The sequence below is a fragment of the Lutjanus erythropterus genome, chromosome 13 (assembly GCF_056507025.1).
Source record: "Lutjanus erythropterus isolate fLutEry1 chromosome 13, fLutEry1.hap2, whole genome shotgun sequence".
Lineage (NCBI taxonomy): Eukaryota > Metazoa > Chordata > Actinopteri > Lutjaniformes > Lutjanidae > Lutjanus > Lutjanus erythropterus.
Window position 1 is genome coordinate 21,138,145 of NC_139329.1, and position 22,805 is coordinate 21,160,949.

Sequence of the window (22,805 nt, forward strand, 5' to 3'; positions counted from 1 at the left end):
GATTGTGTTAATGCGGTGAGGGCAGGCTGATCAGTCCCAAAATATTGATGTACTTACCAAAAAAAAGGGATCAGTTTCTTTCTTTTAGGTGCTACCATTGGTGTGGGGTGGGGTAATGTCTGTTTCCTAGGACAGCTGAAATGAGGACGGGAAACAGGGAGCGAGAGTGGGAGGAAGACATGCAGCAAAGGGCTGCAGGCTGGAGTCGAACCCACGGCCACTGCAGAGGACTCAAAGCCTCAGTATATGGGGCAGATGCTTTACCATCTGAGCTACCAGGCCACCCTGTACCATTTAGGTCAAACCCTTAACACTGGGTTTGGCTTTTTGTGGAACTATTCTACAGGACCATCATGAGCCTTTCACTGTGCTGACATAATCTTTTCCTCACACGCAGAGAGTGCTCTCAGGGAAAGACGATGAAATTCTGGTGTACCAGCAGATGATCCGCGATTTGAGGGAAAAGCTGCGGTCAGCCCAGTTGGACTTGGACAAAAGCAACATTATTGCCTTGCAGCAGGTCTGTCCCAAATCAGGGGAGGAATTAGTCGTTTTTGTTTACAGTGTGTCTGACGTGGTGCACAGGATGTTCTCATGATGATGTATGTGTCTGTCTGTGTGTAGGCACATTTTTGTGAACAGAAAAACAGTAATACGAAATAAATCTTTATGCCAAAGGTTCCCCTAATATGGTAGATGATGTCATCAAAATTTTAATGAATTTTAGTTATGGAAAATGGTGACATACTAGTTTAAACATGATTATTTGGCTTGATTATCAACATCATCACTGTAGATTTTAATATATCGCAGTAATAACAACAGCAGAACATTTAAAAATTTAAATCTTTTCAGGTAAAGCAGTATCATACAGTGCCTTGCAACATATGTAAGAAAAGCATAAAATATAACTGTGTTCCAGACATAATTCTTCCAGCTGCTGCCTTCTTAAATATTTAAGACAAAAGCCTTAATTACAGCATGCGTGCGTGCCTGTATTTGTGTCCTCTTGAGCGGGAGGATCCTGACTTGGAATGGATTATCATTCCATGTTCTTCTATCTATATGTTATTTTTCCTACTTTCTGCTTTCTCTCTTTTCCTTGTCATGCGATTTTATCAATCTGTCCTCCCTTTCATCTCTTTATCGCTGCCCTGGGCCAGGTCATTTATGAGCTTTGCAGCGTAAGTTTCATCTGTCACATCCCTCTTGTCCTCAGCCTCCCTTACTTCGTAAATTCATCAAGGATAATGATGAAAGTGCTGAAAATTAAGTGTCTCACTGCTGTGCTTTATCTTACACGTAAATTCTTCTCTTTTAAATTGTTTGTGAATGTCCTGAAGGCTGTCCAAGAGAGAGATAATCAAATCAAGATGCTGAGTGAGCAGGTGGAGCAATATACACGGGAGATGGAGAAGCACACCAAGCTCATTGAGGAGCTCAAGACATCCACAAAGAAAGACAAAGGTGGACTGATCACTGTTTAAGATTCTTAACTGGACACCTTCATACCACACTGATGTGATGAACTTCAGTGATCTTAACACTCAATAATCCTCATGGAAGAACCACTTGCAGGAGCAGATTCATTCTGAAGTGTTTTGTAGGAGTGATTTAAGAGCGCTTTTGTCCAGTAATTACATTACTGTGAAGCAATTTTGAGTCTGAAGTTACACTTCCTCATTAACATTACTGTGTTTGACGCGATTTGGAATTAAAATATAATTCACTGATAATAACTGATTGGTAATAATTTACTTTTATTGCCAGGTGGCCAGTAATGTCTCTCAAAATTAATGCTGCCTACTGGATGTGTATATAGGTATTTATTTACAATCATATCAAGCTAGTGTCAGTGTTGTGTCGACAGCTTGTTCTGCTGCCCCCAAGTGGCCAAAAAAAATAAGAAAAAACGCTATTAGTCAGAGTTTTGTTAGAGGTTCATTAGCATAGTTAGCAAAAGTTAAGCAAAGTTAGCTGTCGTATCACTCCAAGATGCCAATTTAGTAATTACTTACCGTATATTCTAGTCAATCCAAGCCTTATGCTAAATTAAGTACATCTTTTAGCTTTTCAGTTATTGTGTCTGTCTTATAACAAATTATGTGGCTGTCAAATACATGTGAACTTGAGTGAAATATGTAAGACTGTAAGGTTACTTGCTATACACTGAACAGGAGGAACTGGCTAGTAAATTCTGATGACCTACAATCATCAGAATGTCACTTTTGTCTGCGCTCAAAGAAATATTTCCTTTTCTTCTCCCAAGGTCTACCATCGACCATACAGCAGAGAAAGCTGGAAGAGCTGAAGTCCAAGCTGGAAGCTGCAGAGACCAGAGCAGAGGAAGCAGAGCAGGCAGTAAAGCTTGCAGACGCTCATGCTGAGGAAAAAGACAAAGCACTCATTGAGGCCTCAAACCGCTTGAGCCAGTATGAGTCTGTAAGTCAACAAATACCGCCGCTTCCCCCTGTGTTTTTAAAACCAAATCGAATTAATTGAGACTTAAGTTCCCAGAAGCAAAGTTTTGGATTTCCTGTCCATCTTCACTTTTAATAGAAACATTGAAATGACAATGTGACTATGGTGTGATGGTAAAGCACATGCTTTTTGCATCCACAAGTTTACTGTTTATCTTTCACTATGTCTAATCACATCCTGATTTCCCCAAGAAGCGTACAAGTCGAAAAACAAAGGAATAGAGAAAGTGAGACAAAAACCAAGTTTTTGGTGGCTGAGTAACCACCAGTCTGTTTCTGCATTACAGGGCACCTATGGCCTAGAAGCAGCCATTGTGGAGATCAAAGAGTGTAAAAATCAGATTAGAATGAGAGATTGTGAGGCAGAGGCCATGACCAAAGAGATCAACCAGCTAGAGCTGAGAATCAATGACCTCATGGACGAAAACGAGGATTTCCGAGAAAAACTGGGTCAGACTTTTTTGAAAACCTTACTGCTTCCATCTCTCAGTTCTATTTAGACAACACTGACCTGACCTGGAGTTGTGAAAAGATTTTTTCTGTTTGTTTTCTTCTGTATTTCTCATGACTCCCAAGGTCTGGAACCAAAGCAGGAAGTGGATCTGTCAGACTTTAGGCGAGCCAAAGATCTCAGACAACGCCAGTACAAAGCAGAAAACCAAGTCCTCACTAAAGAGGTAAAGTGGGATTATAATGGTTAAAGCCACTGCTTTTATAACCGCTACGTTTTCTGTAGATCTCTCACCTCACTGACTGATTTTTTTCTAGATTGAACGGCTTGAAGAAGAGAGACTGGAGCTAAAGAAACAAATTAGAAGCATGGTGAAGGAAAGAGGTAACACAAAAATCATGGAATTAAATAACACCAATTATTGTATTTTGTATTGTATTTTGATATCTGTGTCTGTGGAGGCCCTGAGGTACCAATGAGAAAAAAAAAAAATTAATCTGTAAAAATGTGAAAAAAAGTGTTAGCAGGTGAAAATCTTTTTTTGTCAGGATCATTTTTTGAAGCGTTTGTTGCTGTAATACTGACTTTCCTACTTTGTGTACGATGGCTGTGAGTCCCCTGCAGCAGCTGCGGGTTTTCGACTCTCGCATGCGACCTTTAGTGAACTTTCACCTGGAAGAAAATATGGAGGCTTTTAGTCCTATTTAAAATTGAATTGGTATTACACCTCACACCTTGTGGCCAAAATATTACAAGAAAAAACTTTTTTTCACCTGCCATAACTTTTTTCACCTTTTCTTATGTCATAGACACAAGAGAGCCAGTTAAAACAATTTAGACAAGCAGTTTAGATTTGACTGAGAAAATAGTTTCTCTATCATCTGTGGTGACATATTTTTAATTAAACCTGATTGTTACTGGTGTTTTATTGACCTAATGTGGTCATAATGAGTAAAAATTAGTAAAATTTGTTACTCAGAAAGCTATTTTTGATTTTGTCTGAGCCTCAAGAGATAATGACATTAAAAAAAGTTCCACCTATTTTCTGAACTTGTATTCAGCGTCACTATTGTTTTACATATGATTGTCATGCGGTTCATTGTTTCACCTAAATTACACAAACAGTTCCCTTTAGTTACCTCTGGTGGCATCTACTTATGTAGGTTTTTGTAGCTTTACTTGCACATCTTTTGACATATTAACATATCACTCTTCTGCCTCCTTCCCAACACAGTGGAGTACAAAGAAATTTTGTTTGTGCTGCTAATGGCAGCCAATATTATGCATCCCCTTTCAATACTGCAGTGTGATGATGATTAATTCAAAACATTTATTGGCACTTAATGCCTTTCCGGAAACAATGTTTCTATGAAAGCGGTTGGAAGTCATTGAGGTTGTCCTGATTTAGAAAAGACATTTCATTGCATCGGAGAGGAGGCAGAAATTTAATCCAACAAGTGCGATGTCTCAAAACTTTGGCAAATAAAACCAAAATTATCTTTCTTATCAGCCTTTTTTTAATCATTGACTTGTAGTCTTCTTTTTTTCTTAACTCTTTTAAAAGTGTTACATGGATAGAAAAGGATTTAATATTCACATTCTGCTGTTTCTTAAGTCTGAGTAACCATCAGCTGTGTCCATAGGGATCCCACAGTCAAGCTTGCTGCTGGAGGAGGATGTTGGGTCCAGAAGAACTGGACAGCTGCCATTTAAACAAGGCAGCACTTACACAGATGAAGAGATCCGACGCAAAGTAAGCTCCTGGATAATGTTGTAATTTCTTGCATCTCAGATCTCAAAGTCTGGTTTAGATTGAGAGTGTCCCTTTTCTCTATGGACTTGGTAATTAAAGGAAGAAATGTTGATAAAATGAGAGCAGAGACGGGAAAAGATAAATACTTCACAAATCCATCACCTTTTACTTTAAATTTACAAGGCCCTGTTTCAGAAAGCAGGATTAGTGAAAGAGTTTCTGAAGCCTGAGATGAGAGGCACTCTGGGTTTTCCATCTCAGAAAGAGAAATGACTTAAAGCGATAGTTCACCCAAAAATGAAAAGTTTACAAAACACTCCCAGAGCTTCAGTGGAAAACAGTGTTGCAGGCAAATCCAGTACAATTGAAGTGAATGGTGACTGAAGTGAAATTTTAATGTCACGGCTTATGAACACTTGGATTACACCACACAAGCAGTATGGAGACATTTTGTGTTTTTTTTTGTCTGTTCCAATTTATATTTTAAAACTGGTCACCATTCACTTCAATTGTACTGGATCTGACTGCGAAGCTGTTTTCTAATGAAACCCCAGGAGTGTTTTGTGAACTGGAAGTCTTCACCCATCCTCACATCAGCACAGGGGTGAGTAGATATTGAGTGAAATTTCATTTTGGGGTGAACTATCGCTTTAAACTCTGCATTTCTCACTGTGGTAACTGACTCTGTGAACCTAGCCTGCTTGCTGGCAGGTTTTCTTCAATAAACTCTGAGTTTCTCTTTGACTCCTCGCCTCCTGCAGACGCTGAATGGGCTGTCTGACACACCCCCATTTCATTTCCTCATTCATACAGTCATCAAAGCATGTATTGGAACTTATTAATTTGCAGAGGTTTATGTCTTGAGAACTATCAAAATCCTGGTTATTAGTTTGTTATCCAATGACTGACTTTAACATGAACACTTATGATCAGTCCTTCATCAGTATAAGGACAGAGACAGCGATCTGTGACATCATGGATTCATCCTCATCTCAGAATAAAATCTATACATTGTCCTTCTTTGCAGCACTGTAACTGTGTGGACATGAATGCAACTCATTTGCATTTACCGTACCTGACTGTAGAAATCACTGTTTCAATAAAAATAAATCTGTCTGATGCTTTAGACACATTTATAAGATACTGATCAATGATCAATCATTTATCATAAAGTGATGGATCATATCATAGATATGATGTGAATATTTTTTTGTTAGGATGATTGTGGTGCAGCTGATACCACTTTAGTGTTCTAAAACTGGTTTACATGCAATTTAAGTGAGTTTTTAATGTAGGCTTTATTTAGTCTGAATGTGTTTTGACATTTCATGTTGAAGTATTTACACACGTTGAAAAACAGGATGCTGTGGAGAACACCTGCACAATCATTATTACTTTTTTTTTTTTTTTTTTTATCTAATGTAATGTACAGTCAGATTCCAGCACTTTATCATTCAATAATTATGTCTGGTAAATGATGAATGAATAGAATATAATATGTAGTAAAGATTTATTGACTCCTTTCTCCACCGTTGTTTTTATGATTAATGTTATGGTTCCCTTCGGTACACATTCATATTTCTGCCTCCACTGGATTAAATTTATTTACCCGTTGCACTATTGAATCAAGTATCGGAGCTCCATTGATGATTGCTTTCATGCACGAGCTCAGCTCAACATGAACATACTCGGAGCTGATTTAAATAATTCCGATCAGCTGTTCCGAAACCAAAAGAGGTTCCCATCTCAGGCTTAATCAACTCAGAGTTCAGGATGAGGCTCAGAGTTTGTTGAGCCTGCTTTCTGAAACAGGCTCTCAGTGTATGAAAGATTTTTTGGGAGTGAACCAAGTATTGAATCAGCAATTTGTGCTAATGTCAGGAGGATAAAAATAAATGAAAGGCCTACAAGGATTGTAAACAAGGCAGAGTATTATGTGTTGTAGATAATCAAGAGTTTTGTAAAAACAAACAAACAAAAAAATGTTTGTGGTTCACATTTAATCAATATTCTTACTAATCTATCAAATACGTTTATTCATCCCAAAGCACATGTCCCTTGGAGTAGACTAAATTAATTTGAAATTCCCAAATGTAAGTACTTAAGAGTTGTATCTAGTTTGATGGTGGCAGTAAAGTTGATGCAATCCATGTTCCGTCTTTTACTGAAAAGTTATAATGTTGTCATTGTACGTTCTCCGTGTCGTAAACTTTTCTTTGCAGAATGAGTACTTGGAAAAAGAACTGAGCAATAAAGAGAGAGAGCTGGAACTGCACAAGACTCAATTTCACATCAAATGTAAGTGCAGTTTTTTTGCATCCATGGGCCATAGATTTTGTTAGTCTGACAACACTTAAAGGTATAAGAACATTTGCTGCATGGATCATTATGATTGTAGTTTTCACAAAATTAGACTTTTTTAACTGAATGAAATATGTCAGAGGCTAAAGCTTCACTGATATTGTTTCCTCCTGTGTGTTCACTCATAGTGGATGAACTATCAAAAGTCAAAAGAGATCTAGAGGCTGCACTGAAAGATGTCCTCCAAGCTATGAGGATAACTCAAGAGTTCGCTCCAGCTGATGCTGCCATCAATATTACCAGTCCGGAAAGGTTGGCTAATGTAAGTGTCTGCCGTGCGCCAAATGTGATAAAAACACTGATTATTTTTTAAAGGGACAGTTCCCCTCTAAAATAAAATAGCATTTTTTCTGGCATTTATTCTGGCCTGTAATGCTATTTAATCATCTAGATAGTTTTGGTGAGTTGCTGAGTTGTTTAGTTTGACTGTAGAGATTTCTGCTTTATCTTGATTAAAATGGGACTAAATGGCACTTGGCTGTGATGCTTAAAGAGCTAAAAAAAATACATTTGAAAAACTCAACAGCTTTCTTTTCAGAAATCATAACCTGGTTACACAAGATAATCCACAGATCTTGTTGTGAGCAGTTTCTTAGTAACTATTTTCTTTATATGGTAGATTCTACCTGAACTACTTTCTTTCTGCCGTAGAATCTACAGGAAATACTTTCTTTCTACAAGAAAGCATGAAACTGCTCACAATAAGTTCTGAGGATTCACCGGAATATCCAATTAATAATTTCTTGAAAGAGATTGGTGTTGAATCCAAATGTTTTTTCTTAGTACTTTGTGTACCACAAGCAAAGTGCCATTTAGTGCCATTATATTAGAGAGAAGGCAGACAGCTTTATGTAGGATTTCTGGCCTAGATGGATAAATATACCTACAAGCCATAGAAAACAATTTTGGTGAACTGTTGCTTTAAAATTCTAACGCTTTTTTTCCATTACTAGTAACAGGTTTTGATCAACTCAGGTCTTCAACATTATGCTTTCTACTCTATCTACACACAAAAAAAATGTATTTATATAAAGACTGACACAGCTCAGGTCCACACTTAAAGCTACTACAAGGAACTTTTGTCATTTGTTTGTTGTTTGGAGGCTCCTGTGGACAAAAGCAGCAGTATTTCCTCAGCCATTACCACAAATTTTAATGTCAAAAATGAAATTATTTAAGTCTTCTCCCTCTTCCTTTTAAATGGCTCAAGCAGCGCTCACTGTAACTGTTGCTGGGAAAATGTAAACACAGGCTCGTTTCATTTGATTTCATGGAAAATCCCACCTGGTGACAGGCTTTAACTATATAGAAACAGCCAGTCTCCTTGCTGATGATCTGCTTTGCTTATGTAGGTGATATAGAGGCATCGATATTAAATTTAGACAATTTTATAACCAGTTAAAAACTCCTTGTAGTAGCTTTAACAAAGACATATTGGGTCAAATACAGTTAACATAACCTTAAACATATCCATGTAGATATGATAATAAATGTGAGCTCTCCTCCATTACAGTATCAGTGAAATACTTATTTCATTACTTATGAAATAAATGTATTTTTATACTTATTTAATTTCTGATCTCGTGATTATTTTTGTGCGTATTGTTTCCTAGAGTTATAACATCTTTCTCAAGTTGCACCATGTATAGCACTTTCAGTTTTGCTGTGCTGAAAACAATGGGCATATGCCCCTTCTAGGTATTTCATAGTTTTTTGTCAGTTGAGGGCCTGTCACATAGCAACTTAGTAAACAACAAATGCAGTGAGCCATAAAACAGTGTCCTCCTTTGAAATTTCTATTCTGGGACAGTACGACTGATTAATTTGGAATGTACTTAAAAAAAAAAGAAAAAGAAAAAAAACAGAGTTCACATTAATGCCGAACATCTGCCGAAAGAGTAAGTGTCTGTTTCTGTTTTGAATCTGTTCAAATCATTAATAATGTTTTAGAATCAAGTTGAGCAATATGTTAATGGAGTCTGGCAGGCAGAAGGCAGGTAATGACTGAACTCAAACTCTGGAATGTGCATTTTCAGAGCTGGGCTTTTGTTTTTAGGATAATGGACTTATTTTTACATTGACAAACACCTGACAGTTATAAACAGCCTCACACTTGTTCTTTTCTATTTCACAGACTCGGTCAATTCTTTATTATTGTGTTTCTACTCTGCTCACCCCCTGATATCACAGGCTATAGATGTCAACAACATAAGTGGGCAGTCTGAGTCAGCCCTGCACCTGAAGTCCCAAATACACCAGCTGGTGGGGAGAAATGAAGAACTAAGGCAGGAGTTGAAATCAGCCCGGGAGGAAGCAACAAACAGCTTCAGCCAGCTTGCTAGAGCAAAAGAAAAGGTATGTCAGGATAAAGAGATGCTGTTGTTAACTGCATTAATTTTATTTCTAATCCTTTTTGGCTGTATAATTTCCTTTGGCAAGAAAACAAGGCAGTGTTGTTAACCTTGTCAAGTTTTTCTGGGCAGATATTCAAATATGATTTGCCAAGACGTTCAAAGTGAAACACTTAACTTATTAACTCAGGTTATTCAAGCCAACTCCAAAAGCATACAGCTGTGTGTAGTAACTCTCTTTTCCAAGTCAACAGATACATTTCCCACATAAAAGTAGTTTTGACAAATTTACACTTTTATGTAATGCAGATGATTTATAGAGAGCAATGCCTGGGATGCTCTCTTTCGGAAAGTAATGGCACAACTGAAACATTTCATGTCATTTTCGACTTCTTTTGGTTCATATAACACGAAGCGAGGTAAAGAAATGTGTCTCAGCTTTTCAATTTCAATATTTAATCCGATGTAACATCTCTGATAAATTATATTTAACAGAAACTGTGTTTCCCAGAACGACTCGATTGTGAAAAAGAGGATTAGAGCTACTCTAGGACTAAATTAAACCTAAATTAATCCTTCAAAGAGGCAGATTTAACTTCTGCTTTGTATTTTTTTTTAGGTAGCATGGACTATTTGGCATATCTAAATTAGGGGTACCCAAATTGTTTCATTTGGAGGGCTAAATTTGAAATTTAGTGGTGGGCCATGGGCCAAAAGTACACACCTATTGTATTGTGAAGATGCAAAATGGTGCTATGGTCAAAAAGTTCCCCTTATTTGCTGACTTCCTTTGCAAAGTGTTACTCTACCTGCCTGCTCAGATTATGAAAAATAATTTATAATTATGTGTCATATACATATAAAATGCATTTATAGATTTTTTTTGTTGGCATTTTGCTTTCATTGGATAGGGCAGTTAGAAAGGTGGGAGAGAGTGACAGGAGTCAACATGAGCTGTAATCAGACCTTGGCTGCTGTGATAAGGACTATAGCCATAGTGCATGGGATACATGCTCTACCAAATGAGCTACCAGGGTACCCCTTAAAGAGCATTCTTACCTCTCAAAAATAAAGCAGCATTAATAACAATTTCTGTAAATTTTTTTTACAAGTTGATTTAAAATGTTCTTAGCTTGAAACATCTGTCGGCCAGTTTTGGTCGGCAGGTACACTTTGGGCAGCCGTGACCTGAATGAAGACCATCATGCGTTTGACACAATTAGCTTTAGTAGAATTTTTCAAATTATTCCTGAAGTTTGTTTTGCCGCTTCCATTATTTTGTCTCCAGATTCACACTAGTCCTGGTGTTTCTAGTTCCATTCCAGGTTTTTGTGAGCACCATTAGTTATTTGCCTTACTCCAGCACTCTATAGTCTCAGACTAACTAAGCCAAATTCAAACCACGTTCACAAAAAAAAAATCTGCCCTTAGTCTCTTTTATGGAGTTTCTGTGTATATTTTTCATGTCAATAATGCTTTTTGTTCTTGTGTGAAAAACTACTCTGAAAAACTACTCTGATATTACAAGTTAACCTGGGAACTACTTTGATGGATAAATAACCTTTTTGTTAACATAAAGGTTGGAAAACAAAGGTTTGACTGCCAGACATTGGTTTTCCTTTTGTTTTTCTGTCAGATGAATCAGCTGGAAGGTGAATTGGAACTACTAAGGAGGTCAGGCAACAGTGGAGTCATGCTCCGACCTCTGAACCTGCCTGAGGGCCTGGGGCCCAGCAGCACTGAGGTCATCAGTTCTCTAAATGAGTACGCTGTTCGACTTCTTCAGGTCAGTTTCACTGGCTTTTTAAGGCCAGAATGAGCATCTGTAGAGTAAATCAACAATATGTCTCAATGTCTCAATTATATATTAAACATTTATAATACTTATGTTATTCAGGAGCTCAAAAACAAGGATGAAAAAAACAAGAAACTCCTAGGAGCACTGGAGGAATACAAAGAGAAGTTTTCTGTTATTAGCCACCAACAGGGACTCCTCTATAAAGAATACCTCAGGTTGGTTAACAATAAAGTTGCTCACAGGTTATAGCTGGTTTGTTACCTTAATTGCAAAATCTGAAACCATTTTCTTGTGTTTTTGCTCAGTGAGAAGGCAGATTGGCAAAAGAAGAAAGAGACATTTATAGAGATGCAGAAGAAGCTGGAGGAGCAGCAACAGGTGGATACGGTTAAAATCCAAGAGTTCAATGTAAGTCAGACAAATAAATGTTTGAAAGGTTAATGATACTTAAATGCTGCAAAATTTACAGCATTTATGTAGCACTTTCACCCTCATTCACCTACACACATGGTTATACACAAGATGTTTTAATATTTAAAACCTGCATCATGGAACTAATGTACCACAGACAAATATTACAAAAACTGCCTGTTATATGTCTTAAGAAGTTATCTTCAACATCTTGAGAGACATAACAGGAACTCAATCTGTCCTGCAGTTAAAGAATGAGACCCTTGAGAGTCTTGAACGGCCCAGATTGCCTCACAGAAGAAGAGGAAGAATTATTTTATGAATCCTTAAGGGGGAAATCCAATTTCTTTCACTCCATTAAGGCCCGATAGGACTTAAACTTTGGTGTTTGCACATGTTGGAATGAACTTCAGCAGTAATTGTAATGGAATTCGCTCTTTTCTTCACTGTAATTATCCTTATGTCTATATCCTGTTGTCTTATTTGAGCAATTATCCATTCCATCCATAAGGAGCTGCTTGACACACTTCAGAAGGACCCAGATGAAATCAGGAGACAGCTAAGTGAAGCACTGCGCAAGCTGACGGTGCTGAAGGTTAATGAGAAGAAACTGACGAGACGCTACATGACCCTGCTGGAGCAAGAACAGCATCTCCGCAAGGAGAATGGTAAACTGAGGGACGAAAGCAGCCAGATGCAGGCTTCTGTTACCCAGAGGATCGGCTACTTGCAGAGATACAAGGTACAAAAAGTTCAATTCCCCCAACAAACTAAATTAAAACCAATGCTGTTTCCAGAGTAGAAAAGATTGAGAGAGAGAAAATGAGAGAAAATGTTGATTATTGATTTAGTACAGTAAATATACTACATATTTCTCCTTAAATAATTTGAGTGGGGAGACCTCAGACACCTCACTATCAGCTGTTTTATTTTACACTTGTGGATTAGTACTGACTGAAACTGGTGTATTATTCAGGGGTAGAAAAGATGTACTGACGGAAAATATGAAGCAGCAGCTCATAAAAACAAGAAAATTATGTGCCAGAGCAATAGATGCATCAATGTATGACTGATTCTGAATTCAAAGGACTACTGTTGGACGGATATTCAGGTATTTGTCAATTTGTGTTTTGTTCTCATACTTTTATTAGGTTAGGGTTAGCCCCTGTAACATAATTATATGATTTTTTTTTTTACTGGGGAAAGGAGCACAAGACTCCGAAAGCTCTCAGAAAGTTTAAATGAAATAATTGTAATGACTTTTAGTGACAAACACATAAAGTAGTGCTTGGAAAATCCCTGTAGCAAATATGGACCCCAGAATAACACCCAGATATGGTAATTTCCTCATTTCCTTTTAAAAATCACAAGTTGTAAAGGTTCCATTATTACCATCATACAATGGCCTCTTCACAGCACTGTCTTTTGTTTTGCCTTTAGGAAATGGCTGCATATAAGATATCAGCATTGCAGAAGGCCTTGGATGACAGTGTGCCCTCATCTGACCTGGAGAAGGCTAACAAACAGTACACAGAGCTAACTGTCAAGTACAGAGACATGCTGCAGAGAGACAGCCGCCTGATACAGAGAACCACCAATCTTGAGAATTTGGAGGTATTAAAATACATAAACTGCCCAAGTATTTTCATGATTCCTCTAATACTAATAATAGAAATAATAATAGAAATATTTTATAATAATAAAAGTAGGTTCTCTTATTATCTTCAAATGTTAACTGGTCATATTTTGATCTTTTTTCCTCGTTCTCCAGAGTGAGAATGAGTCCCTTCGGGAGCAAATCTCTGCCATGAATAAAGAGCTGGAGATCACAAAGGAGAAACTGAATACTTTAGAGCAAGCATGGGACAACATCAATGCAACTGGTATTCAGTCCAGTTATTTTCATCTTTCACTCTTATTTATATAGCTCAGAATCACAAATGCTCAATGGGTTTTACATCTTTAAAGACTAGTGCATCTGTGTGCGGCATCTGTACAGTGTATGAAACACTATAGATATCAAATTCTTATCCTAAATCGATCTTTTTTTTTCTTTATATCAGGAGGTGAAAACAGCATGAATAAGGCAGACAAGGTGTTGACCAACAATGAGATGGTATCTGCTGCCAGACGTATCACCACTCTGGAGATGAAGGAGCTGAATGAGAGGCAGAGAGCTGAGCATGCTCACAAAATGTATGAACAAATGAGGAACTCCCTGAGGCAGGTGGAAGAACGGAACTTAGAACTGGAGTCCAAGTTTGCGGAGGTACAATACCACAGAAAACTATTCTGTCACACACCTCCTGTCATGTTGCTCAGGACATCCATATGACTGACTTTTAATAGTGTAAAAGGCCATTTTCTTCACTTGGCAGATATTAAAGTTTACAAAGAAGAAGTAAATTGATTTGATTTTGATTTTGAAGGTTGTAATGCTATACGGAACCTGTTTGTAAATTCCTTTTTTTATTTCTCTAGATCAACATTTCGATTCATGACCTCAATAAAGCTTATCTGTGTCTCAGCCTTTGCCAGTTTCTCATCACCATTTTTCCCCAAAGTCTTTATTCAAAGGGTCTTATCGCATAGTGTTACCTCTGTTTGTCCTCAGTTGACCAAGATGAATGTTGAGGCCCAGAGGGTGGAGCGGGAGTTGAGGGACGAGCTTGCCAACAGCGTCAGCAAAGCAGCAAGTGATGCTGACAGAGCCAGGATTGCAGAGTTGGAGAAGGCCGAGGCTGAGCTTCGCACTGAGGTTTCAAAGTATGTTTGACACTGTGCAGGCCTGGGATCTGTCATTAATGTTCTTATCATGAGATGCATATCTTGTTAAAGATTGCATTTGCAGTCTGAGAATGGCTTTGGAAATAATTTTTGTGTAATCAAGAATCAATTTGTTAAGAAAATTGTCAAATGATTGTGAAATATAAAGGTCTTACTTCTTCCTGCTTTACTTTTATTTTTTCTAATGGTTGTGCCTTGTGATGTTCACTCTTGCTCTGTTGCTTATAATATTCGTAACAAAAGCATTTAACCCCGCTCTACTATTAAAATATGAAGCAAGTAATATGTGTTTGTTTTTTTTCCACAGGCTTCAAGAGGTGTCTGATGTGGCCATGATGCAGGCATCTGCTCTACAGGCCAGACAGCAGTCGAAAGAGAAGGAAGTAGAGGCTTTGAGGAGACAAATACTGGACTACCAGGTAATTGGGTGCTATCTATTTTCATATTCTTTACTGAACGTAGGAATAGGGCTAACAATTAATCTTTAATTTGAAATCTGCTGCAGTTTTCAATCGCAGTAGGTGCAATACTTGTTAAAGTCAAAATATGCGTCAGAATAATAATATTTAATTTAAAATTGAAATGAAATATTGTCATGCTGCAGGGATGTCTATGGTCTATACATCATATTATACAGACTTAAGAAAACATCTTTGTTTTGTAAAGTTTTCTGCAAAAATTACATCATAATCATTTTAATGTTTTTCAATGAAAGTGAGCATAATGATTCAAAAACTCAGTCCCACTAATATCAGCCAAATAATCTCAATTATATTTTAGTTTATTTCTCTCAAGTCAGAAGATTTTATAAGGCTGACGACTTATTCCTTTCATTAATCGCCATCCTCTCCATATTGGAGTGGTTAAAAATGTATAAGACTGCCACACAGTCAGCATTGCAGGGTCCGCTATCTGCATTTTCAAAGTCCTTCGGAAACAAGGACAGCCTCCGAGATAGCAACCTAGTACACGCTGAAAATGCCAAGCGCCTGCGTCCCTAATAGTATAAATGTAAACAAGCTAGCGACTGTGCCTGGGCTCGTCTCCTCACGTAAAAATGTTGCACCAAAACAAGCTCCTCCTGACATTTGTAGGGGCACCATTACTGCATCCTGGTCTTAGTGCTGCCCAAGATGATTGTAACTGGTTTAGAGAAACAAAAACAAGCTGGAGTGTTTTTCTCTCATATGAGTTTATGTAGAGGCAGTGCTGAGTGCTCTGGATTAAAAGTGTATTGAAATTTAGCGATCAAAACACAAAAGTTGTGAAATAGTTTAAAGCATATGTATTCACAGTGTCATCTTTCTCTCTCAGTCACAGTCAGATGAGAAGGCCCTCATTGCAAAGCTCCATCAGCACATTGTGGCTTTGCAGCTCAGTGAGTCTGCAGCTTTGGCCAAGCTGGAGGCTGCCACCTCTCACATCCAGCAGCTTGAAGCGTACAAGCTGCGTGCTGAACAGCGGCTGGACGCCAGTGAGAGCACTTTGTTCCTTGCCCGCCAGGAGGGCAGAAACCGTTCCAACCACCTACGGCAGACCATCCAGTCACTACGTAGGCAGTTTGCTGGAGCTCTGCCTCTTCCACAGCAGGAAAAGTTCTCTGTGACCATGGTGAGCCTCCAGGAGGACAGAGCAAAAGCCCAGGAGGAGAAGAAGAAGGCTGAGGAGGAGAGGAGGAGGGCTGAGGGCAGGGCGGCGGAACTGGAGCTGAGGTTTGGAGGCCTGGAGGAGCTCATTTCAACGCTGAAGGATGTGAAGGGGGCCCAGAAGGTCATTTTTATTAATTGACAGTTAAAAATGTTACCAGCACAGTTTAAGAGTAACTATTAACTATTAGTCTTATGATCTCATTTGTTTTTGTGACAACTTGCCTATAAGCCACTATTGCTGAGAACCACTCCTCTGTAAAACTTCAAACAGGTAACTGAATGGCACAAGAAGATGGAAGAAGCTCGTCTGCAGGAGCTGAGGAAAAGCAGGGAGCTGGTGGTCCAGAAGGAGGAGATTAGATACCTGAAGAATTTGGTAGAGGAGCAGGAGCGAACCATCTGCTCACTGGAAGAGGATATTGTGCAACAAAACATGGTGAGAGAAAAACTCTATATCTATAGACATGGTCAAACATTTGCTATTATGCAGGCACAAATTTGTGTGTCATTGTGTTTGAAATGAATAGACAAACATGTCAAGGTTATATAACAAAGGATCATTGTGTTATTATGGAATTGCAAAAAGTGGGAGTTCCAACACAGTATGGAAAAGTATGAAATTTGATTTTAGTAATTTCCAGGTCTGGATAAGTTTGGAAAAAAAATAAATAGAATATGGAAAAATATTTATGTTTCTAGACCATTGCCCATATTCTGTTTTCTAAAATATAAATTCTGAATTTCTAAAAATAAATTGTTTGATTTCATGGTTTTTGGAGCAGGCAGCCAGCCAGCACAGCAAAAATATGAATGACTGTCTGAGAGAGCACGAGGCAGAGGGACCTTGATGTCTTTGGGCATAGTGAATAAACAAGCTTTACAGAGGCCATGAAAATTTAATTTAATTTTTAACTTCAGCTCTTATTCATAAGAGCCTAAAAATGGAGGAACAGTAATAATATAATTCAATATGTTAATTTAGAATGCAATTATATGAACATAGGTAGCAGTTGTTAGTTTGCTTCCTTTCTGGCCAGAGATGTTTCAAAGTGAAACAAAAGTCTTACAATTTAACTATGTCACTTGTTAAGGAACTTTTAAGTACAAAAGTGTTTGAATAGTATTGAGGAATTTCAAATAATCAAGTTAAAACTCTTCTCTTCTCCATGTCAAGCTTCAAGATGAACGCCAGCTTGCATGGGATCAGCGAGAGGTGGAGCTGGAGCGCCAACTGGACCAGTTCGAGAAGCACCAGGGTGAAATTCTAAGCAGTGCTGAAAAGGTAAACTATTGTTTACAACTGTTTAAAATTAAATAGCTCAAATTAACGGCAAGTAAAACATGATTATTCGGAAACAGGTCGCATACAGGTTTTATAGCTCTTTTTCAGTTTTTAAATGTGGAAGAAAAAAAGTGTAGAATTGACCTTAGTCTTACTGTATTTTTGTTTCATTTTTTCAGTATGAGGATGGTACAGGATCCCTACCAGACCCGAATCTACCTCTTGCTCACCAGTTAGAGTTTGCCTTGGGTAAAATCAGAGAGCATGTCCGCACCATCCTGGACACACAGGCCACCTGCAAAAGTTTGGATGAGGTATTCAGTCCATGTTCATACATTCTGTTTTCTTTATAAATCAGTTGCATAGTGTATTGTTTGAATTCTTATTCCTTCATATGCAGAAGCTGAAAGAGAAAGAGGCAGCTTTGTGGAAGGCAGAACAGAACATCGTGTCCAGGGATAAAGTGATCAATGAGCTACGTCTTCGGCTCCCAGCTTCTGCCAACAGAGAGCGCCTGCTAGCTGACCTTGCCAAGCACGAAGAGGGCCAGGCAGACAGTCAGCCTGCGCTCAAGCTGGCTCACCAGACCATCAGAGACCTCCAGGGTCGCCTTGACAAAAAAGAGGATGTGCTAAAGAAATATCAGAACCAGCTGACTCAAGCCAGACAGGTACAGTGATACAAAGACTAATACACACACACACAGACTGTCAATGCAACAAGTGTCTCATATTATTACTTTATTGCTGTGCGCTTTTTAGGTATTAGCTAGTTTGTAAGTGGCATTTTATCAGTGATAAATTGCAGTGTCTGTTTGAGTTAGGGTTTATAAATGCCTTGAATCTCCAGTGGATGGAAAACCCAAATGTTATGGCCATTATGCGCTACTAAGAAGTAAAAGTGTTACTCATTGCCGTCTCTATGTACAAACTTGGCTTGGATATTAAGAGTAAAAGTTATACAGCTTTTACAAGGACAGCTTTTTAATATCAAGAGTATTTCTTTGTTTCATTTACTTACACCTTGTTGTTCCCAGGATCAAGAAGACATGATAAAGAGACACCAGGAGGAGTTGAGAATGCTGCATCAGAAGTTAGACCTGCACACAGACACCTCCCTGGACCGTTTTAAACAGACAGCAATGGTACGCATGTGTATCCATATCCCTTTTTGCACTGAGATCCTGAAATGGTGCCAGAATAAAGGCTCACCTCTACATTGTGTGTATTTTACATTGAATCAAGCAGCACCACTGTAAAGCCAGTCCAGCATTTTGTACCACATGCTGGAATTGCAGAATCACAAGAGATGTGACATATCATGACTGCGTACTGGTGAACAAGTGATTCTTTTTTTTTTTTTTTCCTAAACACAGATAGAGTTTTATGTTATGAACTTATAACATAAAGCTTTTTACATGTTCCTGGATAAACAAGAAATTATTTCTTCAACAATTAAGTTTAAAGGATCGCCTTATATGGTAGTCTGTGGGAGGGATTTCTCTCCTCCTGTCTGTGTGTGTCTACTTAGTGCACACACAACTATGATAGTGCTAAAGAAAGTGTCGCCTCATCTCCCCCTCTCTCTGCTTAAATACAGCTGACAAATATGTGGCGTAAGTCTGTAATTTTTCTTTAAGTATTAATTGTGTAACACAACACAGTCCTGCCTTGTCCTGCCAGCTTATCCTTTAACAGAGGCGTTGATTCTGCTCTGTTCCTTTCTTGATACTACCTCTGCAGCTTTTATACATACTTTCATGTATCTGTTTAAACAAGTTTTGCTTGATAAAACCTACCAAAACAATAATAGTGCAAGTCTAGTCTCATTTGACCTGAGTTGAAGTCCCCGTTTGGTATTTCTAAGTATATTATTACATAAAATCTCACATTTAATTAACCAGTGTTTCATGGAAAAACATCTAATTTTCTAGAAGATGTTTCTTAATGATTGTTTGAGCGCTATTTGAAATTCCCTGCTTTATTTGAAGCAGTGTCTAATGCTCCCGCTCTCCTTTGTCCAGGAATTGATGAAGAAGCCCACTATCAGGGTGCCAACCACCAAGCATCTGGAGCGTCTGGCTGAGTTGGAGCAGACCGTGGCTGAACAGGAGTTCTCGCTCTCCTCCGTTACAGAGACGCTGAATCTGACTACGGCTGAGCTGGAGCGACAGAAGATCTCCATGGAAGCACAGGCTAAGAAATACGCCGATGAGATTTCAAAGTGATTATCCCTTTATTAAACCTTTTTTTATTTGAAGATTACATTAAAGCAGAATCCTTTGTTTCCTTTATGTTAGTTGGTTAAGTGAGTGCATTAGCTACTTCACCTTTTTTATCTAGACCTTTTGTTTAACAATACAGTTTGGTTGTGTAAAGTCTTAATTTAATACTGATGACCTACATAAGCAAATGAGGCCTGCCACGAGATGATTGGCTATTTCTATTTCTATTGATCCAGATCAAATCAGATGAAACGAGCCTGTTAACACTTTCCCAGGCAAAGTTACAGCGTGCCATATGTTAGCCAGTTAAAAGTAAGCAGGAGGAGTTTTGATCACTTTTGATCACTTTATTTTTTTCATTATATTTTGTGGTTATAGTGGTGGAAACACTGCCGCTTGTCCACAGAGCCTCCAAAATCAAGATAATATGAAAGTTCCTTGTGGTTTAAAAGCTTTAAAATCCTGAAACACTGAAAACGTGAAGCATGTTGAGAATTGATTAACCACATATTCCATTTCCTTCCTTCTAACGTTGATTCAAGCTGATGATCTCAACTGGGTGTTTTTTGGTAACTTTATTGAACCCCAGATTAACAAAGAAATAATCACACATTCAGCTTGTAAGTGTGAGTCCCCAATTAACTAAGTGCTTCCACTTAGTTAATGAGGATCACACCCAATGTGTGAAAAGCCCATGTGGTTGATGTCAGGAACCATTAAAGCCTGAAAAAGTCCCTGAGCAAATTTTCTAAATTGAAGGTCTTTAATGATGCTTTTTGTAGAGTATTGGGTTTGATTATTTTACATTGTGCAAACACCATATAGATTCGGATGAGATAAACATCTGAAACTCTCAGACTGTGCACTGATAATTCACTGATACACATTGTAGCCTCTCAAATGACTAGTCATAACAAAAAGTGAATATGACAGTGCATATTGAAAATGTGAACGCAAGTAGAAAATAGTTAAAGCAATAAGAAATTGCATTTAAAAGGAAAATAAATACAGAAAACAAACACAAAAACACTCTCCAATATAATGGGAATAAATGGCACTCATAAAAATTCAAAACCAGTGTCTCTTCCCAAAAATCATGACCCGGCTTCTCAAGACAATCTGCAGTTCTTGTTGTGAGCAGTTCTGTGTAGGAACTACTTTCTTTCCAGTAGAAAGAAAGTAGTTCTGGTAGATTCTAAAGTAGTTCTGATAGATTCCAGGCCATGATTCAGACTTAAGTCATAGTCACATTTAAGGACTTGAGACTTGCTTGACAAACAGTGATAGTCTCAACTTGACTTTGACTCGTTTTTCATGACTTGAAACTTAGACTTGAGATTGATAACTCGAAAAGACCTGACTTGTTTTTATTAAATATTTAAATTTTCCCAGGCAGAGACAAGGCAGCCATCTTAAAGGGGGCTAGTCCAAAACAATAACATTTGGATTTAAGATTGCATAAAAAGTATGCAGTGTCATGAGAGGCACCTTAGAAAAAGATGTCTGCCTTCTCTCCAGCATAATGGAACTAGATGACACTCGGCTTGTTGGGCTCAAAGTGCCAAAAACAGTAAACCTACTGGAACTACAACATGTACTTTTTCTCCTAGAGAGAGAGAGTAGTTCCCACATGAATGCTCACAAAAAGTTCTGGGGATTGTAACTAGGTCATGATTTCTGGAAAGAGACATTGCTGTAGAATTTTTTAAATGTATTTTTTGCCACTTTGAGCACCACAAGCCAAGTGCCATCTAGTTCCATTATATTTGAGAGAAGACAGACATCTCTACGACCGAAACCTCCAAACTTCTGCAACTCACACCAGTCGAAAAATATGTCTTTTTAATTTTACGATGAACTATTCCTTTAAGCTATGATTTACATTTAACAGTTTCAGCAGACATCAGGAATTCAGGTGGGGAGCACAAAAACTCAAAGCTGCTTCACCTTGCTTGATTTTGATCCTGGGAACACTCAGTAAACCTCTTCTAGATGACCTGAGGGGTCTGGGTGCTTCATAATGAACAAATAAATCAGAGATGTAGTTAAGCCAGAGACCATTAAGTTTTTTTCTAAACTAGAAATAGAATAGCAAGAGAATCTTTTCCTGGAGGCTAGAAAACCTTTATTGGAGTTTGCGCCAAGTGAGCAATTTGAAGAGGTGAAGCATTGGTGGAACTGAGGCGGCTCAATGAAGCGGCAAGCTATCTGAGACGGTTCCTGCCTGTAACTCAGTGCGCACACCTGTAATTCAGTAATACCTTGATATAATTTTAACGGAAGAGTTGTAGAAAAATTGACCCCACTTCAGTTGTCCTGAAATGGTAAATTATCTATTCTACTAACTCATTGTTAATGTTCCAGACTGTAAACACGTTTCTGTTGTAAGTTTGGGCATTGTAATGTAGGATCTATGGGTAATGAATCGCTTTTGGAGGCAGCCTCAAGTCAAGGAATTTGAGGAACTGCAGTTTTTAGCACTTACATGTTGGCTTCACTTTTCAGCCCTGAAAGTTGCTGGCCACTTGATTGAATTGCGTTACATTGAACTGGGTAGGTAGGTGCTCTAAACTGGCAAATATTTAAGCAGTTTTACACTCAGTCACAGCAGAAATTGGGTAGCTTTCTAGATCTCAACGCTGATTGGCTATAATTGATTAATGCAGAAAAGAAACAGACAATTAGTCATGGATGTTTTTTCTAAAACAAGGTTGAATCTGATTTCGTGGCAGAAATATTAACCTCCATGTGTCAAAACAAACTGATAAGTAGGTTTGAGGTAAAAAAAAAAAAAAAAAAGAAAAAGACCACTAACCAGGCCAAATAAACTTACATGCAGAAAAAAAATTCCCTGCTTAATAAAATAGGGTCTTACATGTTGGTAAAAATGCCTTGCCAGCCAGGGAAAATTGCCCATTCTGGCCTTGGCAGACATGGGTGTTAAAGTTACCTATCAAATAGAGAGATCTTTGTATCTGGCTGAAATATTATCCTGCTTGGAACCACTGCTGCCCTACCTGTCAAATTAATGATATTTATTATAAAAAAGTGGCTTGCCAAAATGGCAGCGTGCGTGCATGCGTGCGTGTGAAAGTAACTGTGTTTCACAGTAAGCAGAAACATTTCTGCTCCTCCTGTCAGAAAGTGATTAATATATGTGTGTGTATGATAGTTGTCTGCCACACATGGCACCATTTGTAGCAGATATATGTCCTGTCTGAAGAAAGATCCCAACTTTTGGATTAAGCACGTTCCCTT

At 38.2% G+C, this 22,805-nt stretch overlaps 1 protein-coding gene across 1 annotated transcript in view; it reads left to right on the top strand.

The window, feature by feature from the left end:
- cep290 (centrosomal protein 290) overlaps window positions 1-22,805 on the top strand; it is a 44,695-nt gene that overhangs the window by 7,178 nt on the left and 14,712 nt on the right. The window contains exons 10-36 of the mRNA XM_084733381.1: window positions 398-520; window positions 1,164-1,184; window positions 1,344-1,467; window positions 2,270-2,442; window positions 2,768-2,930; window positions 3,057-3,157; window positions 3,249-3,315; window positions 4,575-4,684; window positions 6,907-6,982; window positions 7,174-7,307; window positions 9,236-9,400; window positions 11,033-11,182; window positions 11,294-11,409; window positions 11,500-11,602; window positions 12,117-12,347; window positions 13,046-13,219; window positions 13,377-13,488; window positions 13,669-13,874; window positions 14,220-14,371; window positions 14,700-14,811; window positions 15,707-16,162; window positions 16,313-16,477; window positions 17,216-17,323; window positions 17,503-17,637; window positions 17,724-17,993; window positions 18,360-18,467; window positions 19,347-19,546. Coding sequence (XP_084589507.1) covers window positions 398-520; window positions 1,164-1,184; window positions 1,344-1,467; window positions 2,270-2,442; window positions 2,768-2,930; window positions 3,057-3,157; window positions 3,249-3,315; window positions 4,575-4,684; window positions 6,907-6,982; window positions 7,174-7,307; window positions 9,236-9,400; window positions 11,033-11,182; window positions 11,294-11,409; window positions 11,500-11,602; window positions 12,117-12,347; window positions 13,046-13,219; window positions 13,377-13,488; window positions 13,669-13,874; window positions 14,220-14,371; window positions 14,700-14,811; window positions 15,707-16,162; window positions 16,313-16,477; window positions 17,216-17,323; window positions 17,503-17,637; window positions 17,724-17,993; window positions 18,360-18,467; window positions 19,347-19,546 — 4,055 coding nt within the window. The remainder of the gene's footprint in view (window positions 1-397; window positions 521-1,163; window positions 1,185-1,343; window positions 1,468-2,269; window positions 2,443-2,767; window positions 2,931-3,056; window positions 3,158-3,248; window positions 3,316-4,574; window positions 4,685-6,906; window positions 6,983-7,173; window positions 7,308-9,235; window positions 9,401-11,032; window positions 11,183-11,293; window positions 11,410-11,499; window positions 11,603-12,116; window positions 12,348-13,045; window positions 13,220-13,376; window positions 13,489-13,668; window positions 13,875-14,219; window positions 14,372-14,699; window positions 14,812-15,706; window positions 16,163-16,312; window positions 16,478-17,215; window positions 17,324-17,502; window positions 17,638-17,723; window positions 17,994-18,359; window positions 18,468-19,346; window positions 19,547-22,805) is intronic.